Source organism: Mandrillus leucophaeus, unplaced genomic scaffold (assembly GCF_000951045.1).
Source record: "Mandrillus leucophaeus isolate KB7577 unplaced genomic scaffold, Mleu.le_1.0 Scaffold66, whole genome shotgun sequence".
Lineage (NCBI taxonomy): Eukaryota > Metazoa > Chordata > Mammalia > Primates > Cercopithecidae > Mandrillus > Mandrillus leucophaeus.
Genome location: NW_012107141.1, coordinates 1,946,599 through 1,964,878, shown reverse-complemented (window position 1 = coordinate 1,964,878; position 18,280 = coordinate 1,946,599). Strand labels below are relative to the sequence as shown.

General features: G+C 49.5%; 1 protein-coding gene across 2 annotated transcripts; it reads right to left on the bottom strand.

Annotated features, from left to right (window-relative positions):
- Window positions 1–7: 7 nt before the first annotated feature.
- On the bottom strand, window positions 8–18,280 carry ACCS (1-aminocyclopropane-1-carboxylate synthase homolog (Arabidopsis)(non-functional)). 2 transcript variants are annotated; one of them, XM_012001350.1, is made up of 15 exons: window positions 18,148–18,280; window positions 16,522–16,809; window positions 12,849–12,908; window positions 10,655–10,725; window positions 9,469–9,538; window positions 8,612–8,678; window positions 6,850–6,947; window positions 6,304–6,381; window positions 5,444–5,544; window positions 4,707–4,796; window positions 3,157–3,202; window positions 2,902–3,043; window positions 937–1,079; window positions 671–824; window positions 8–553 (listed from the first exon to the last, which is right to left on the bottom strand). In XM_012001350.1, exons 2-15 carry the CDS (start codon window positions 16,807–16,809, stop codon window positions 456–458), a joined length of 1,506 nt encoding a protein of 501 aa, XP_011856740.1. In that variant the 5' UTR covers window positions 18,148–18,280; the 3' UTR covers window positions 8–455. The 2 variants fall into 2 exon arrangements, with proteins under 2 accessions (XP_011856740.1, XP_011856739.1); XM_012001349.1 differs by having other exon boundaries at window positions 11–553; window positions 17,763–18,200.

Here is an 18,280-nt window from a genome sequence, read left to right as displayed (position 1 = left end):
CTCCTCGGAGTTTGGAAGTTATCACTTTTTTTTATTTTTCTGCACACTCTCCTGTATGTGCTGTTCCTTTGACTCGTTTCCATGGTGACAAAGAAAGAGGAATGATGGTGCTATCAGAAAGAAGGTACAGGTTGTTTGTTTTCTTTTCACATCCTCAGGAGGGCTGAGGCTCTGGTTAGAAGCAGTCACGACTCCTCCATTCTAAATAACTCACAATGGAGACATCTGGACTCTCCTAGTTTTGTTTAATAGGAGAGAGGGAGGGCCCAGGCTGAACCACAGCTTAAGGAGTTTCTCACGGCTACAGCAAAAGGCAAGAAACAGTTCTTTGGGCGCAAAGCCAAGTTAGACACCTTCCTGGCAAATGGCACATCCACAGTCGGTCTTCTGCAGCCCTGGAACGCGCCAGGTCCACAGTGGCTGCTGGGCCCTCTGGCCACGAGGCAATGACCAGCTCACCTGCATTGGTCACTTGGCTCCTGGCTCTGAGAGGGAGGGGGGTCTTCAGCCACTTGGGATTTGCCTGCAAGCACCTGCCGGACCCTCTGCATCCCTGGGAAGGGGAAGTGGGGGGCCAGTTGGCACTGATGGCCAGGTGGGTGGGGACAAACAAGCAGAGGCTAGAGTGAAGGCTGCAGTTAGGACTGGGTTGGGAAGGCAGGCTACTCACCCAGGCAAAGCCGGTGGGCCTGGTCTGAGAAGACAAAGCGAAACCAACCAGGCTCTTTACACTCGAAGGCCTTGCCAAAGGACAGCAGCACCTTGTTGTCCAAAAAGCGGCGCCAGAGCAGCATTTCCTCCTCAAAGGTAGCCTTGGGCAGGTACTAAGAGGGTGGAAGGGGCTCAGGACATAGCTGAGACCCCTCACCAACTGCCCCTCACCTGCTGGAGGGAAGCCTGAAACTCCCTCCCAGCCCGCACCTCCACCGGCATTACCTTTCTCAAGTCAACCCAGATGAAGAAGCCGGCCCCACGACTCAAGAAGGGGATCCCCAACGCCCTGAGCTCTTCCGAGACGTAGGTGTGGGCAGCCTTGAGCCGGGCATGGTTTTCCGGCAGGTACACCTGGTTGATCCAGTCTGTTTGGGTTAAAGAGAGGCCAGAAGATCAATCTTTCATCAACCCTCTACTTGGTCCCGCTAGTCTAAATGCTGTAAAGAAAAAGGTCATAAGCTGCCAGGATGCTGTTGAGTCCCTCCTCTAGCTGGCTGCTGTGGTGGGGAGGATTATGAAGGGGAGGTCAAGAAGGGATGGAAATTCAGTGTTCAATGTAAAGCACCTTAAACCTAGATACTCAGCCCTGACAGCTCCAGGTCCCACACTCCCTCAGGAGTCCAGAGCACAAAGTCCCCCAGGATAAAGAATCAAACCCAAGGTTTATCTAGTTCTAAAGTTCCAGAGTGATCCGTTGTAGTCCCACCGACCAAGGTTCAGATCCCAGTGCGGCCAATGACAAGGGTGGGTCCTTGGGCAACTTCACCTCTCTGACCCTCATTGTTTGTACTTTTTGTTGTTGCCATACAGTTCTAAGAATTCTAATATACGTATATGTTTATGTAACCACCACCATAGTCAGGATGCTGAACAGTTCCACCACTCCAAAGAACACCCTGATGCTATTTATAGTCACACTGGCCCCTTCCCTGCAAGCACAGATCTGTTCTCCATCACTACAGTTTTGCCTTTTCCAGAATGTCATCGAATTGGAATTATATAGCATGTAATCTTTTAAGGCTAGCTGCTTTCACTCAGCACGATTCCTTTGAAACTATCCCATGTTGCCATGGATTTTATTGCACAGTAGTGTTCCATTGAGTGGATGGACCACGGTTTTTGCATCCACACATCTGTGGAAGGACATTTGGATTGTTTCCAGTTATGGGTGATGATGAATAAAGCAGAGGTTTTTGTGTGACCATCAAGGTCAATATCTAGGAGTAGGATTGCTGAATGACTTGGCAAGTGTATGTTTACCTTTATAAGAAACTGCTGAATTTTTTTCCAAAGTGGCTGAACTACTTACACTCCTACCAGCAATGTATGAGACTTCCAGCTGCTCCTTATCTTTGTCAACACTTGATGTTGTCACTATTTTTAAAACTTTTAGCTACTATAGTGAGTGGGGTAGTATCTGGTCCTCATTTTCCTCATCTGTAAAATAATAAGGAAAATATAGGAATTCTTGCTTCCTAGGATTCTAAAGAGAATGAGATGATACAGCAGGTGCATTTGCTAGGCTCAGTAAATGGTGGCATTGACAGGTAACCTTTGCTATTTAAACTCACTATTTGAATCCAGGAATAGAAAAGATTCACAGGAAGAGACATACTTCCATTACAACAATTTTTCCTTACAAGCTTCTTCTCTGTTTGTGTTGTTGTTGTTGTTAAAGACATGGTCTTACTCTGTCACCCGAGCGGGAGTGCAGTGGCATGACGAAGGCTCACTGTAGCCTCAACCTCACAGGCTCAAGTGATCCTCCCACCTCAGCCTCCCAAAGTGCTGAAATTACAGGCATGAGCCACCATGCTCGACCCTGCTCTGTTTTTTAAGTGCTCTCAGCTAATCATAATGAATTCACATTAATCAAGTGCCTATTATATGCCAGGCACTATTCTAATTGAATTACAAATCACACTAACCTGTTACAGGACAGGTACCATTATGATCCCTGCTTTACAGATGAGGAAACTGAGGCTCATACAGATAAAGAGGTGAAGCAAAGTGCCGCATGGCCAGGAAGTGACCAAATAGGGTATGGACCCAGTCTGGGTCCAGAGCTGGTACTCTCTAACCCAACCCTAAATTCTTCTCATACGAGAAGCATCTATGATTCCTGGCTGTTCCCAGGATGCCTCCAACCCTCCTCCCATTTTCAGGTCACCAGGCCCAGGCAGTCACCACGGTCCCGCAGCAGCTGTGCCATCTGGTACTGGACCAAGCCACTGAGGCCGTGGTAGCGGCAGAGGGAAGCCACGGCAGTGGCCACGTCCTGGTTTTCTGTGTACAGTGTGCCAAAGCGGAGCCCAGACATCCCAAAGTCCTGCAGGAAGAAGTACCCTAGGTGGTGGCCAGCCCTCCATGGAGGAAGCTGCTTCCACCCACCTCGCTGCCCTCCCACCCTCCTGACACCCCCAAGGCCAGCCAGGAACTCACCTTGCTGGTTGCCCACATCACATGGGTCCTCTGGGGGTCAGGCAGCCTGCAGAGAGCACAGCGTGGGAACAGAGGCAACACAGAACTATGGGAACCCACACGTGTTTGGTTGAACAAATGTAGAGATGGGTGGTTGAATCTAGTTTTGGTTCCGGGACAAGCCCTGGTTTCATCTCTTTGAACCACCCATTCCCATGCATCCTTTAGAGCAGGGGTCAGCAAATGACTGCCTGTGGGCCAAACCTAGCGTGCTGCCTGTTTTTTGTAAATAAAGTTTTATCGGAACACAGCCATGCTCATTCATTTACACAGTGTCTGTGGCAAAGTTGAGTGAGAGAGCATATGGCCTGGAAAGCCTAAAATATTTATCATCTGGCCTTTGCAGGAAAAGTTTGCTGGCCCCTGATCTAGAGCCTAGCTCAAATGTCACTCATCAAAGAGACTTTCCCTAACCACTCCCCCTGGGATGAGGCCAATCAGGTACCCTAAACAGATCCTCTCACAGCTCCCTGGTCTCTCCCTTTTAGCATTCATCATGGCCATAATCCAATGGCTGGATGTGCATTTAGCTGCTAAAATGTTTTTTTCTGGCTAGAAATTAAAGTTCCACACAGGAAGGGCCTATGTCTTTCCTGTTCACTGTTGTATCTCCAGCACTTAGCACAGCGCCTGCCATGAAATCGATGGTCAATAATTTTTTTTGTTAATGACTAACCAAGGATCATGGACAATCACTTTTTGTCTGTGCCTCACTTTCCTAATCCAAAAAATAGATGGGATTCACAATCCATGCTCCATTCACTCCTCAAGGCTTTGTGAAGATGAGAAGAGAAGGCTAATGGAAAGGACTTGACAGGGCTGAAGGTTCTGGACAAACAGCAGGAACTGTTAGAATTCCTGATGATCAGATTCACAGATGGCACACATGATCTGATCCCTGCTTTCTTTTTTTTTCCCATAGAAACAGAGTCTCTCTATGTTGCCCAGGATGGTCTCAAACTCCTGGGCTCAAGCAATCCTCCCACCTTGGCCTCCCAAAGTGCTGGGATTACAGGCATGGGCCAGTGTGCCTTGAGGATGATCTGCTCCAAGTGTTCCCAAAGGTATTCTGGCCACAAATGCTTTGCTTACAGTAAACCTAATGAAAAACCCAAAAATGCAAATATCCAGAGGTGTTTGGCACATGCAAGGGGCTCCAGAGGTGCTGAGTGAATGAATGAGTAAATGAATGAATGAAAGAATAAAACTGGAGCGACTCTGGAGGTAAAGGAAACAGCAAAGAGGCCAATTTCCCATCCACTCAGCCCTAACTTAAGGAATCCTGAGGCCTCTTCTTGGAGTTCTCAGAAATTCCACAGAATAACTTGAAAATCACGAATCTAGCCCAACCCTCCCTGCTTCTCATTAGGAGATCTGAGGACCAGCGGGATCAGCTGGGTGGAAATGGAATTGCTCTGGGCAGGCCATGCCCCGTGGGCTGAGCCAGAAAGTGGTCGGGGCTCCATGGGATAATAGGGGCAGAGGGAGTTAGCTGAGTCGGGGAGCCTCACCTTTCCAGGCTTAGGACACTGCGGTACCCAACTGACTCCTCAAACACGGACAGCATGTAGACCTCATCCACAATCACATGCAGCTTGTGCCTGGGGTGAGGCAGGGGGTGGGGAGGAGAGACTTAGTGTGTAGGGCAAATGCGTCCCGCAGGGTGGGGAGGCAATACATGAGAAAACCAGAGGGGCCGGGGTCTAGCTCCGGGTTACCAAACTTGTTTTTTCCAGAACACCTTTCTTTGACCTATTTTTTCCAACAGAAAGCCATACATATAGAGCAGGTGACAGAGGAGCTTTTGAAGCATTGTAGGGGAGAAAGGGAGCCCTCGGGCACCTCCATGGAGGGGCAGGGGCATGCACAAGAGCTCGAGACAGAGAGACGCAGGTTCAAGTCTGGCTCCACCCCTCACTTGACCACTCGAATGCTCAGTGAGCTGGGCGTGATAACAGCATCAGTACCTGACAGGTTTGTTGTGAGGATTGTATGAGGCACATAAAGTGCTTAGCATGGTGCCTGGCCCCTAGAGTGTGCAATAATTGATAGCTATTGTTATAAAGAGCCAAAGAGAAAGAGGAATGGCATCCCCCAAATCCCTGCTTCCCCACTCTACTGCCAAGGAAGGGCCAAAGCAAGTAGCAGCCCACAGTGGGGTGAAGAGAGTAGAAAAACCTGCACCAAACCCACATTGGAACCCCAGGCTGCCCAGACCCTGTGTCGGGGCCAGTGTGGGGTACCTCACCTCTTGGCAAATACCAGGTACTCCTGCAGCTCTTCCGGGGAGTAGATGTCACCCAGAGGGTTCTGGGGGTTGATGAGGATGAGGCCTTTGACCTTCACACCCTGAAACCATCCGTTAGGGTAGGCGACCCTCAGCTCTTCCCCAAGGCCAGAGCCACACAGTCAAAGGGGGCTGGTCACTGGAAGGCTCCCAGGGAGATTTGAGGGGGACATGTTCATAACACAACATGAAGAAAACGAGCGGGACACAGAATTACATCTGCAGCATCAGATAAAGGCAGAGGCCAAGGACCAGAGAGAAATGTGTCCACATGCCAGTAGGTTACCTTTGCTGGTAGAATTTTGGGTGGGCCTTTTGCAGTTTCAAAATTCCTACAGTGAGCATGTATAGCTTTCACGACCGAAGTAAAAAAAATTAAGTAGATTTTTGAAAAGTAGGCGGGAAAGGAATCACTGGAATACTGGTCTCTGCTCTTCTTTGGGAGTCCTCAGGTCCCCTCAAAGTGAGCAAGATTGCCCCCTCAAATGACCAGGGAGACTCGTTAAACCACAGACTCCTACACTCCACACTTGACCCACTGAACCAGAATCAGATGGATCAGCGAAGGGGGTATCCTTAGTGACGTTCCCTGGTTGATTCTCTGTGAACTGAGGTCTAAGAGTCTGTTTTGAAAGGGAAGACCCTCCCTGGGCAGGGTGCTGCCTGACTCCCAGAATAATTCTGTGCTACCACCCTACCTTTCTGTCCTCATCACTGAGTACCAACCCTACTCCTGGGAAGAGATCAGCCACAAGAAGAGGGGTCCAGGCCCTGCTCAGACCCACCCACTCCCAGCCTCGGGTTTGATTTGATCCCCAGACCTCAGAGTGAGCTTCTCGCAGGGCCATCTCCAGCTTCTCCACTGTGAGCTGGAAGGGGCGTGTGTCTAGCCCAGTGACCTGGAAAAAGACCCATCAGAGCCACCAGCCACATTCAGTGACCACTGCCCCCCAAAACACACATGAACTCTCAGGCCTCTCCTCCCCTGTAAACCCCAGCCTCCTCAGAAGAGTCTCTGGAAAAGCAGGTGGGAGCCCCCGCCTCTTACTGCCATCCACCCCCACCCCATCACTTCAGGGACCCCCTCATCACTCTCGGGTGCTATACTTAGGTCTGCCCTGCTCTGTTCCCACCTCGTTGTTTCTGGGTCTGGCTCTTGGCTTCCACATCATCCCCAGGGATCTCAGAGACTAGAACTTTGGAACCACTGGGGATCCCAGGCACAGGCAGCCATGTGGCAACAGAAGGCTCCATTCCCTACTCATCACAACCCCAGAGCCCTCAGCATGGACGACCCTCAATCCAGACTCAGGAAACTCTTGACCACAGGCACGCCCCGGTTCTACCTGGGAAGCCAAGACTCTTACCTCACTGTCCAAGTAGACACAGGCCAGTCGGACATTGCCGTAGAGACACACGTGCTGTGTGATGGCGCCATAGTAAGGAGTGGGGATCAGGAAAGCCTCTGGGGGCAGGAGTGGGCGAGGGCCTGTCACTTTCTGGCCAGAACACCCCAGACCCTCTGTCCACTGTCCCCACTCCCTCTCCAAGCCTTTAACTTCCTTGGGGACCATTTGAGGCATGCTTGCACTCTCAACTCCCAAAACACTTTGGAAAGCTTGGATCCACTGAGATCAGCCCCTGATATGGTTTGGCTGTGTCCCCACCCAAATCTTATCTTGAATTATAGCTCCCATAATTTCCATGTGTCATGGGAGGGACCTGGAGGGAAGTAATTGAATCATAGGGGCAGGTCTTTCCTGTGCTGCTGTGGTGATAGGGAATTAAGTCCCACAAGATCTGATGGTTTTATAGAGGGGAGTTCCCCTACACAACCTCTCTTGCCTGCCACCATGTAAGATGTGACTTTGCTCCTCATTCACCTTCCACCATGATTGTGAGGCCTCCCCAGCCATGTGGAACTGTGAATCCATTAAACCTCTTTCCTTTACAAATTACCCAGTCTTGGGTATGTCTTTATTAGCAGCATGAGAACAGACTAATACAGCCCCCTTTCTAATTATTAACAGCTAACATTTGCTAAGCACTTACTATGTGATGGCAAATGCACTGAGCATTTGTTTCTATTTTATCTCATTTGCTCCTGACAATTGGTCTCCGAAGTAGGTACTATTTATTATATCCTAACTTTATAGATGGGGAAACCGAAGCTTAGAAGGTTCCTGTTCTTGATTGTTCTGGAATGGGCAGGAAATTGCCTATCATATCCTTACAGTGAATCTCTCTCTGATGGTTCAAATCCTGGTTACTGCCTCTCTTTGTGTGACTCTGACAAGTTAACCTCCTGTGCCTTAGTCTCCTCATCTGTAAAATGGAGATCATCATAGAATCAACCTCACTGAAGTATTGTGAGGATTAAACAAAATACTCTGCATAAAGCCTTAGGCCAGTTCCTGGAACACAATTCATTAAATGTTACTAATAATCTCATTATTAATTAAGTTACCATGAATGGGTCTCTTTTCCTTGCAACCAGTAACCCCTGACCGTAACTGATTCTTAAAACAATCTGCTCTTGCGGCAGGCACTGCTGGCTGGCTGCCCATTCAACAGCCATTTCAATTTCCTTCTGTGCTAAGACAGTACCAGTTTTTTCAGGCATGACCAACAACATGTCTAAGAAAGGTTGGCCTTCCCCTAGCCCTGGGGGACAAACCACGTTTGGTTTCAGGCAACCCTTTGCCAGGGACCATTTTGGAGATAGGTTTATGAGTCAATTCTGGTCAGGAAGATAGAAGGGGGCCTCTTCTGGGAAACAGCATCCCTATCCCCATCTCCTGATAAAAAAGAGACAGGCACGGCACGACCACATCCCTTTCTTCCTGCTCTAAGACACACTGTCACATGAGGATGCGACAGCCCCCTTATGAGCATGAAGCAGCCAAGGTCATGGCAAAGAGACAGCCCAGGACCCTAACATCACACTAACCTCCCCTGGAACTGCTGACCCACGGGTGCTTTGTCAAGCCACTTATTCATGCCCCCTGCAGTCTAGTATATTCTAGTGTGCCTGAAAGCATATTATTGCAGCCCTTGAGGCCAGGCAACAGGGGGCCCTGCAGGCACAATGTGGCTCACAGTGCAGGGCAGGCCACAGAGATCACTTACCCCCGGCCTCACACAGCACCGTGGCCAGAGCAGAGAAGAGCGAGGCACCACCATTCAGGACAACCACCTAAGGGTGACATATCCAAGGGATGAAGATGAACCAGTTCCAGGAGTGGGCGGGGACCCGCAGCCTCCCAGGACAGCACAGAGGGAGCGTCAGGCCCTGCCTTGGTGCCACCTGGGGCTCTGTCACAACAAAGCCACTAGACTAACAGCCAAGCTCATCTGTGTGGACCCTGCTCCAGATCATCTGAGCCAGGAAGAGGGGGCTGGTCACTAAGAGGGTCTTGCCTGAGGGTGTGGAGGCAGAAGGCCCACAGAACAACATGGGGTGGAAATTATACCCAAACTCTAAACATCGAGGAGGGAGAAGGTATTCCTAATTCTACTTTGAAACAAATCAAAACTATGTGAAGGGCAGATCTCAATCCCAGCTTACCCTCAGGCCAGCCAAGAGGTGGGGAATGGAAGCCAGGCTTAGTGGCTCACACCTGTAATCCCAGTACTTTGGGAGGCTGAGGCGGGCAGATTACTTGAGGTCAGTAGTTTGAGAGTAGTCTGACCAACATAGTAAAACCCCGTCTCTACTAAAAATACAAAAATTAGCCAGGCATGGTGGTGCACGCCTGTAATCCCAGCTACTCGGGAGGCTGAGGCAGAAGAATCATGGAAACACAAGAGGCAGAGGTTGCAGTGAGCCAAGATTGCACCACTACATTCCAGTCTGGGAGACTGAACAAGAGTCTGTCTGGAAAAAGGAAGGAAGGAAGGAAGGGAGGGAGGGAGGGGGGGAGGGAGGGAAAAGATGGAGAGGGGAGGCAAGAGAACAGGAAGGAGCAGTGGAGGGGGCTACTCACATTCTCTGGTCTGAGTGGCGCTGGGCTCTTGCAGTAGAAAGACAGGAACTTGGCCACTTCCTCCCGGAGGCTGAAGATAAGACAAACAGGCAGTGCTTGCCAGATGGTCCCCAACCCACGGTGCATCCCGAAGCTCCTCTGGTGAATCCTCAGGCAGCTGCCATCACTCTTCCCTAATTTCCCACGGTGGGGGTGTGGGTGCCTCTGTCTCCACTCCTCAGCACCCACCTTCTCCTCCCCACTACCCACATGCATTGCAGTGGACACCCCACTGCACCTAATCAGGAGATTTCAGGGATTATCAAAAGTAACACTCTCTATGGAGATCTAGCTAATTATACGAATAAACATTATTACTACAACAATAACTATTAGCACCATTATTGTTGCTCATATATTTTAAGCATTCACCTTATACAAATGTTATTTAGAAGACTTTTACTTACTCTTCATAATAATCCTATGATGTGGCTACTACTATCATTATTATTATTATTCCCATTGTACAGTCAAAGAAACAAAAACTGAGATTTAAAGGAATTAAGTCACTTGCTGGTAAGAGGCACAGTCCACACTCAAGCCCAGTGGTCTGACTCCAGGGCCCATCATCCTAATGACTACATTAGAAGAACACATGCTTTGCAATCAGTCTTGGGATCAGGTCCTGCTCAGCCGCTGAGCCCTTAGAACAGTGTCCCCAAGCAAGTGTTCAATAAGCACAAGCTACTATTAGTGTTACTTACCATCTCCCCTTTCAGCATTAGGAAAAGGCCCCAGCCAGCTCCCCCAACAGCAATTATGGCTTCTCTAAAGCTACCAACAAAGCAGGGACAAAGACTCCTCGCCTGAAGGCCCTCCCCATGCTACAGAGCCAGCTTCCCAGAAACCAGACTACAGACCCCTGTGCTGAGGTGGGACTGGCAGGAGACCCCAGGTCACCAGGTCTCCAGAACTAGGCCCTCAGCCTACTGCAGGCTTTCTCAGCCTCCCACTACTGATGTTCGGGGCCGGGTCATTCTTCGTGGTGGCGGCTGTCCTGTGCATTGTAGGAACTTTAGCAGCAACTCTGACCTCTACACACCAAATGCCAGGAGCACCTGACTTCCCAGTTAAAACAACCAAAAGTGTCTCCAGACATTGCCACACATCCCCAGGGGGCCAAACTCACCCTATGGCAACTACTTACAACAGATGTCCCCTCCAGTCAGCGTACTGCAGCAGGGACGGCTCCACTCTCTGCATGTCGCTCTGACTCAGCTGGGGACAGACAGGGAAGAGCAGGGCTGAGGGCCGGCACTGCCGCCTGCATCCACGGCACAGGGCAGGTAAAGCTGAATGCTTGTTCTGCTCATCAGAGAAACCGTGAGAGGCGCAGACAGTGACAGCTTTCTCATACCCATGTTCCAGGAGAGGAAACTGAGGTCCAAAAAAATGAGGTCACTCAGCCAAGGTCACAGAGCTGGCAAGTGGCAGAGCTGAGACAAAAACCCCAAATTTTTGACTCCTAGTCTGGCACTCTTTATACAACACTGCCACCTAAAAAATTGGAGGGGTGGGTTTGCAGAAGCAGTAACGGGAGACCACACTGATCAGCATCTCCATGGGGCAACAGAAGACTGAGAGCTAGAACCTCAGTCTTGGCTCCAACTTCTACAGGGACTTAGGCCACTATCTTCCTGTAAGCTCACCTTGACCTCACACTTTGGAAGACATAGCAGTTTCTAGACCACCTACTCCATGACCAGGTGCTAGGTTAGAAACTCCTACTATTGTAGGCACTTTGTCAAAGAAGGGCCAATGCAGGGGCCTTGCGCACTGGGGCCAAAAGGAAGAAAGGGAATCAGCCACTTCTACATAACTGGGTCCAGCCTTCGCCCTCTCTCCCTTCCTCCCTTAGAGCCACAGTGTCCAATATGGTAGCCACTGGCCACATGCGGCAAATGAGCATTTGAAATGTGGTTCAACTGAATTAAGACACACTGAATTTTGAAAAGTTGGTAGGAAAAAAGTATGTAAAATATATCATTAATAATTTTTATACTGATGACATGCTGAAATGGTCATATTTTGAATATATTGGGCTAAATAAAATATATTATTAAAATTAATTTTTACCTGGAATCTTTTTTATTTTTTTAATAGAAAATTTAAATTGCTGTATGTGGCTCACCTTTTATTTCAGTGTTTAGCTGCCTGAGAAGAAGGAGCTGGCTTTAGGTAAAACAGGCCTTTAAAATCTATTCCCTGGCCGGGCACAGTGGCTCACACCTGTAATCCCAGCACTTTGGAAGGCTGAGGCAGGGAAATCACGAAGTCAGGAGTTCGAGACCAGCCTGGCCAAAATGATTAAACCCTGTCTCTACCAAAAATACAAAAATTAGCCGAGCGTGGTGGTGTGTGCCTGTAATCCCAGCTACTTAGGAGGCTGTGGTAGGAGAATTGCTTGAATCCGGGAGGAGGGGGTTGTAGTGAGCTGAGATCATGCCACTACACTCCTGCCTGGGCAACAGAGCGAGACTCCATCTCAAATAAATAAATTAATTAAATATATTCCCTATAAGCCCTTCCCCTTGGGGTTGAGATTTCTCACCTTTGGAAATATGCTCCTTTGGGTTAAGCATTGCTGTCTCTACAAACCCAAACTCTGCCACTGCCACCTTGGGAGACACATTTATTAGACATTGTCAGTGGTTGCTAAGATGGCTCACCCCAGCTCAAGAAATCAGATTATAAAATTTCAGAAATGTTTCAAGCTGTGTTAAAACTGCCACTTTAAAAAAGCAAATTAATATAAACAGACAATGAAATAAATTATCTTACAAACAAAGGTGATAAGCACTCAAACATCATCGCTTCCTGATTTGCTAGTACCTTTTACTATCTATGCTTTTGAGGTCAGTTCTGTCTACGTGTCTGTATGGTGAAAATATTATCTAAGTGTGCCCGTGCACCTCTCTTCCAACTCTGCCTGCAGTGATATCACAAGAGGAGGTTGAAATTGGCCATGGTGGGAGTATTTACACTATGGAAATTGGCAAAGCTACACATCAGGGGTTTATTTTTGTCCCCCTGAAGAGCTACTCGCTAAATGTCTACACCACAAAGCACTGAGTGTTTCCCTCTGAGATCAGGGGACCCAACACAGCAGGAGGGACTGAGTGAAATAAGAGTCTGCAGAGATGAAGAAATAGGACTAGAGAGGGTAAGTAACTCACTTAAGATCACGCAGAAAACTGTCCCAAGGTAGGCCTGGAACCTGGGTCTCCTGATTCCCAGGCCAGGGCCACTGAGCCAAGCAGCAGGCTCCTGTTGGGAAAGCGTCCCAGGGAAGACAGCTCCTCGGAGCTAGTGATGCCCCCCAGAGGTGCCCTAGGACTTACCCGCCAGGACAGCAGGTCAAAGCAGAGTTTGTTCTCACTGACACCCAAGTTGATGATGCCCTGGAGGTACAGAGGCAGGGTTAGCATGGCAGGGGGTGCCAGTGAAAGGCCCCAGGAGCCCATGGAGGCAGCAAAGCAAAATGGGAGCTCTCTACAACCCTACCCTTTCAACCACCCCTCCTTGCCTTTGCTCAAGGTGTGCCTTCTGATCAGCTGCCTGATCCCATCTTCCCATTTCTAAAGCTCTGTCCAAACGCCATGTCCTCCAGGAAGTCCCCCCTATAACGCCACCTGGAAGGGATCTTTTCTTCTGCATCCCACAGCTCTTGATCTGTCCCCTTTAGAGCACTGGCCAGTTTCCACCCCAGGTCACAGAGACTGACATACACACCATATCTCCCATACTGAGGGTAAGCTCCCTGAAGGACAGATGTGTGCTGAGGACACCTCCGTGTCTCTCGAGGGGCTTAGTGGGACTCAATACACATTTACAGAATGAAAGAAGAGAGAGGGTATATTGGCAGTCTGGCAGGAACAGAAGCAAAGGTGGGTGTAGATCAAGAAGAAGTTCCTTTGCCAGTGCAAATACTCCCCCAGGAGACCCTGCAACATTACACAATACCTTGATCCCCACTCCATAGGCATTTATTGTCACAGGAGAGGCTGACAGGCATAACCCGAGCTCTCCCTTACAGAGTCCCCACGGAGACTCGGTGCAGCCTCACAGCTAACTGCTGACCCCTGAGTTACTGCAGGGGAAGTGAAGGAAGGAAGATGAAAAAGTAAAACCTGAATGAGCTCAGACTATGACAGAATGAAAGGCAGTGCTCCTTCATGCCCTGGGAAGCAAGCTGGGAAGCTCCTCCAAACAGAGCCAATCTATTCACACATCCTGGCAGCTCCAACTTCAAAACACATGCACAGTCCAACCATGTCCCACCCTCCACCGCTGGGGCCCTGGTATGAGCCACCATCATTTCTCGTCTATATTATTACAACAGCTTCCCTCCTCTCTCTGTGCATTCTCTTACCTGCCAACTCAAATCTCCATACAGCAGTCCAAGCCATCTTTCCAAACCCCAAATCAGACCACACTGCTCCTCCTTTGAATACCTCTTATTCCACTTTGTCCAAAATCAGAAGGCTCACCAGGTCTTCTGGGGCCCTACAGGATCTATGACCTCCACCACCCCATCACCTTTCTGACCCCATCACCTGCCCATCTTGGTTTTGGCTTTATTCCAGCTCCAGTGGCCCCTCTGCTATCCCTTGAACTCGTCAAGCATGACCCAAGCCTGGAGCCTTTGCACTGGCTCTTCCCCTCTACTGGGAATGCTCTTCCCTAGATAACTGCATGGCTCACTCCCTGTGGCAGGCAGCCTCTAAGGTCCTGGCCTCCTGGCATTCACACCGCTTGAGTGTGGGCTGGGCCTAGCAATGTGCTTCTAATGAACAGAATAGGCAGATGGGGTGGGATGTCACTTCTGAAGTTAGGTTATAAAGAGTCTAAGGCTTCCATCTTGGGCACCCATGACCTCTCATTCTCTCTTGAATCACTTGCCCTGAGAGAATCCAGTTACCATGTCATGAGGCAATTCTGTGAAGAAGCCCACATGGAGAAGAACTGAAGCCTGCCAATAAGCATGACAGTGTCATTGGAAGTAGAGCCTCCCATCCAATCCCCTGGCCCCAAGTCAACCTTTCAGATGAGACCACAGCCCCAGCTTTATGGCACCTTCACAGAAGATCTTGTGGCTGGGTGCGGTGGCTTGGCCAGGCGCAGTGGCTCATGCCTGTAATCCCAGCACTTTGGGAGGTTGAGGTAGGCAGATCACCTGAGGTCAAGAGTTCGTGGCCAGCCTGGCCAACACGGCAAAACCCCATCTCTACTAAAAATACAAAAATTAGCTGGGCACAGTGGCACACGCCTATAATCCCAGCTACTCGGGAGGCTGAGGCAGAATCACTTGAACCCGGGAGACAGAGGTTGTGGTGAACCAAGATCGTGCCACTGCACTCCAGCCTGGGTGACACAGCAACACTCCATCACACACACACAAAAAAGATCTTGAGCCTGAGGCATCCACCAGGATTCTGAACCCCAGAAATTATGCACTGTTGTTTTAACTTGCTAGATTTGAGGTCATTTGTTATGCAACAATAGATAACTAATACAATCCCTCACTTTTTCCAGGTATCTGCTCAAATGTTCACCTTATTAAAATAGCCTTCTGTGACCTCCTTCTACTTAATAGCAACATCCCCAGCCCACCCATCATTCTCCGTCTTCTTTACCCTGGTTTATGTTTCTCTATAGTATTTACCACCATATAGTATATATATTTTTTCTCTGTCCATTCACTGTCTGTCTCCCTAACTAGAATATGAGCTCTATGAGGATCAGAACTTTGTTTCTGTTCACATCTATATGGTAGATGCTCAACAAATAAGGATTATTAAAGGGTTACCGTAACAGCTTTCTGACTCCTGAAGGCATTATGAGAATAGCTTATATTGGGGACAGAAAATATTAATAATAGCAGCTATCATTTATTGAATAGCACTGTGCTAAAAACTTCATATACTTGCTCTCATTTAATCTTGACTCTTCTACACAGCAGGTATTATTATCCCATTTTATTTTATTTTTTGTTTCCCTTTTTTTTTTTTTTTTTTTTTGTTTCCTTTTTTTTTTTTTTTTTTTTGAGACGGAGTCTCGCTCTGTCGCCCAGGCTGGAGTGCAGTGGCCGGATCTCAGCTCACTGCAAGCTCCGCCTCCCGGGTCCACGCCATTCTCCTGCCTCAGCCTCCCGAGTAGCTGGGACTACAGGCGCCCGCCACTTTGCCCGGCTAGTTTTTTGTATTTTTTAGTAGAGAAGGGGTTTCACTGGGTTAGCCAGGATGGTCTCGATCTCCTGACCTCATGCTCCGCCCGTCTCGGCCTCCCAAAGTGCTGGGATTACAGGCGTGAGCCACCACGCCCGGCCTGTTTCCTGTTATTTTGAGACAGGGTCTCACTCCGTTGCCCAGGCTAGAATGCAGTGGCGTGATCTTGGCTCACTATAGCGTTGACCTCCAGGTTCAAGCAATCCTTCCACCTCAGCCTCCCCAGTAGCTGGGACCACAGGTGCACACCACCACACCCTGCTAATTTTTTTATTTTTATTTTTTTGTGGTGATGGGGTCTTGCTATGTGGCCCAGGCTGGTCTCAAACTCCTGGCCTCAAGTGTTCCCTCTGCCTCAGCCTCCCAAAGTGCTGGGATTACAGGCGTGAACCACCATGCCTGGTGTCATTATTTCATTTTAGAGATAATTTAAGATTCAAGGAAGTGAAGTAACTAGCTCAGCAATAAACAACCTATAAGTAAAACAGTTGCGACCTGAACCTTAGTTCTGCCCTAGCTCTAAAGTTGGACAGCTGACAGGTCATGGGTCAGAATCCATAGAAGAACATCGTGTGGCTCTTGAATTACTCCCTCACAAATCAAGGTCCCCTGTATTTCAAATGGACCATTTCCTGATCCAGGCAGTACACTGGAGCCTCTCTAAGCTACATCAGAAACCCTCTTGGAGGTCGGAGGACCGTAACTCCAACCTCACAAGAGCAGGCTGGATGCTGCCTTATTGGTCAAGGTAGGGTACCCCACCCTGCAGTTCGGGAGCTTCACTCACACTGGGGTTCTTGTTCTCATCATACTCATCCATGTGGTAGGTCCTGTAGCCCTCCTCGGCGGAATCCCAGAACCATTTAATCATTCTTCCTCTAGAGGACAGGTAGGAGGTATCAGGGGAGAGCATGGCAGAATCACCCACTCCAGGGAGCTCTGGCAGCTTCTGGTCCAGTTTTCTGGAGCATTCTCCTTCCAGATCATCCCCATGGCTACTGCCCAGGTCCTGCATGCAGGCGGGGCCCAGACAGGTAGTGGGAGCACTGAAGTCCTTTTGAGGAAGTGTGAACATCTGCAAAAAGACAAAATTCACAGGCCTGCTCAAGGGATTTCCACAGCACCAAGCATCAGAAAGGAGTTGGAGTCATGGGAGTTCCCTTTCTCTTATTCCCTTCCTTTAGGTTTATGCAAAAACCTCCCTTCCTTTAGGTTTATGCACTCATCACTTCCTGTGTCCCTTAGTTGTAACCATATGTGCAATCACTTCAACAAGAAAAATCTGTTAAGGACCTAGTATGTGCCAGGGACTGCACTTGCCATATTTATATGACTTTAATGTATTGCTGCTTTAGCGCGTTCTACTTCTGCATAAGTTTTTCACTCTGCAGCCTAACGGGTCATCAACATTCTTCTTCCATCCTTGCTCACCTCAATTACCAAATGCCGGGTTAAAATTTCTTGAGTTAAAGCAGAGCATCACCTGGGAGTCCTGGGGGTCTTGTGGTGTAAAGGGTAGGATGAGATCATGTGGTAGTCTGAGGCGGATAGTGGGTGGGAACCGAGGGGAGGGAGGAATGGGGGTCTCCATAAGTGCAGGCACCCCAGGCAGAGCTCCAGTGACTGCCTCTTCAGTCCTGAAGAAAAGAGGTGTGGACACCAAGGAGAGGGTGGTCTACTCCTGCCCGCGGGCGTGAACTCCTTCACTTCTCTAAGCCAGTTTAGTTTCCTCATCTGCACAGTGGATATAACAGTAATCACCTCGGTTTGGCCGTGAAGATACAAATATATGGGTTAGTGACAATAAAGTACTTAGAACAAATCCTGGCTGATGACAAAAGTTCAATAAAATATGAGTCATTAGAGCATAAGTAACTCCTTGCCAATTTTCCAGTCCTGATGCACAACACAAGCTCTGATACACCGGGTGCACCAGAAACTCAGGGGGTACCCGCAGTTAAATTTTCCTCTGCAAAGTCTTCTCAAGGGGACTCTTTAAATCGGCGGGGCTCCCCCGAGTGCGCTCACCTCCGCCTCTCCCGACAGCCCAGGTCCGAGGAAGTGCAGCACCGTGGGCGGAAGCCGGGGTGGGAGCAAAGCCTGGGATCTGGGAGCGGCGGCGTTCGAGCCTCCAGGTGTCCAGTGGGACGGCGGCGAACCCACAGCCAGACACACCCGCGCCCGATTAGGCAGGCCTTGGAATCCCGCAAGTGGGGCGGCTACCGCGCACGAAGAACCGAAACGGCCTTCTACAGGGCGGAGGATGTCTCGCGAGAGACGACTCCAGGTTTCCAGGCGAAGGAAGTGCGATCGGTGCCAAGGGATTCGAGATGGAAGGGCAGAGGCGTTTGCAAAGTGCACACAGGGAGGCCTGAACGGCTTCCTCCTCTGCAAAGTAGGGGATCCCACCTACTTGGCGGAGCTGGAGGAGCTGGCACTCTGCAGGCGCGCATCACGTGTCGGTTTCCTCCGCCGGTAAACGCCCTCCGTCCGGCTCGTTAGGCGCGGGTGAGGACAGCGCCGCCCTGCGCTCGGACTAGGAAACT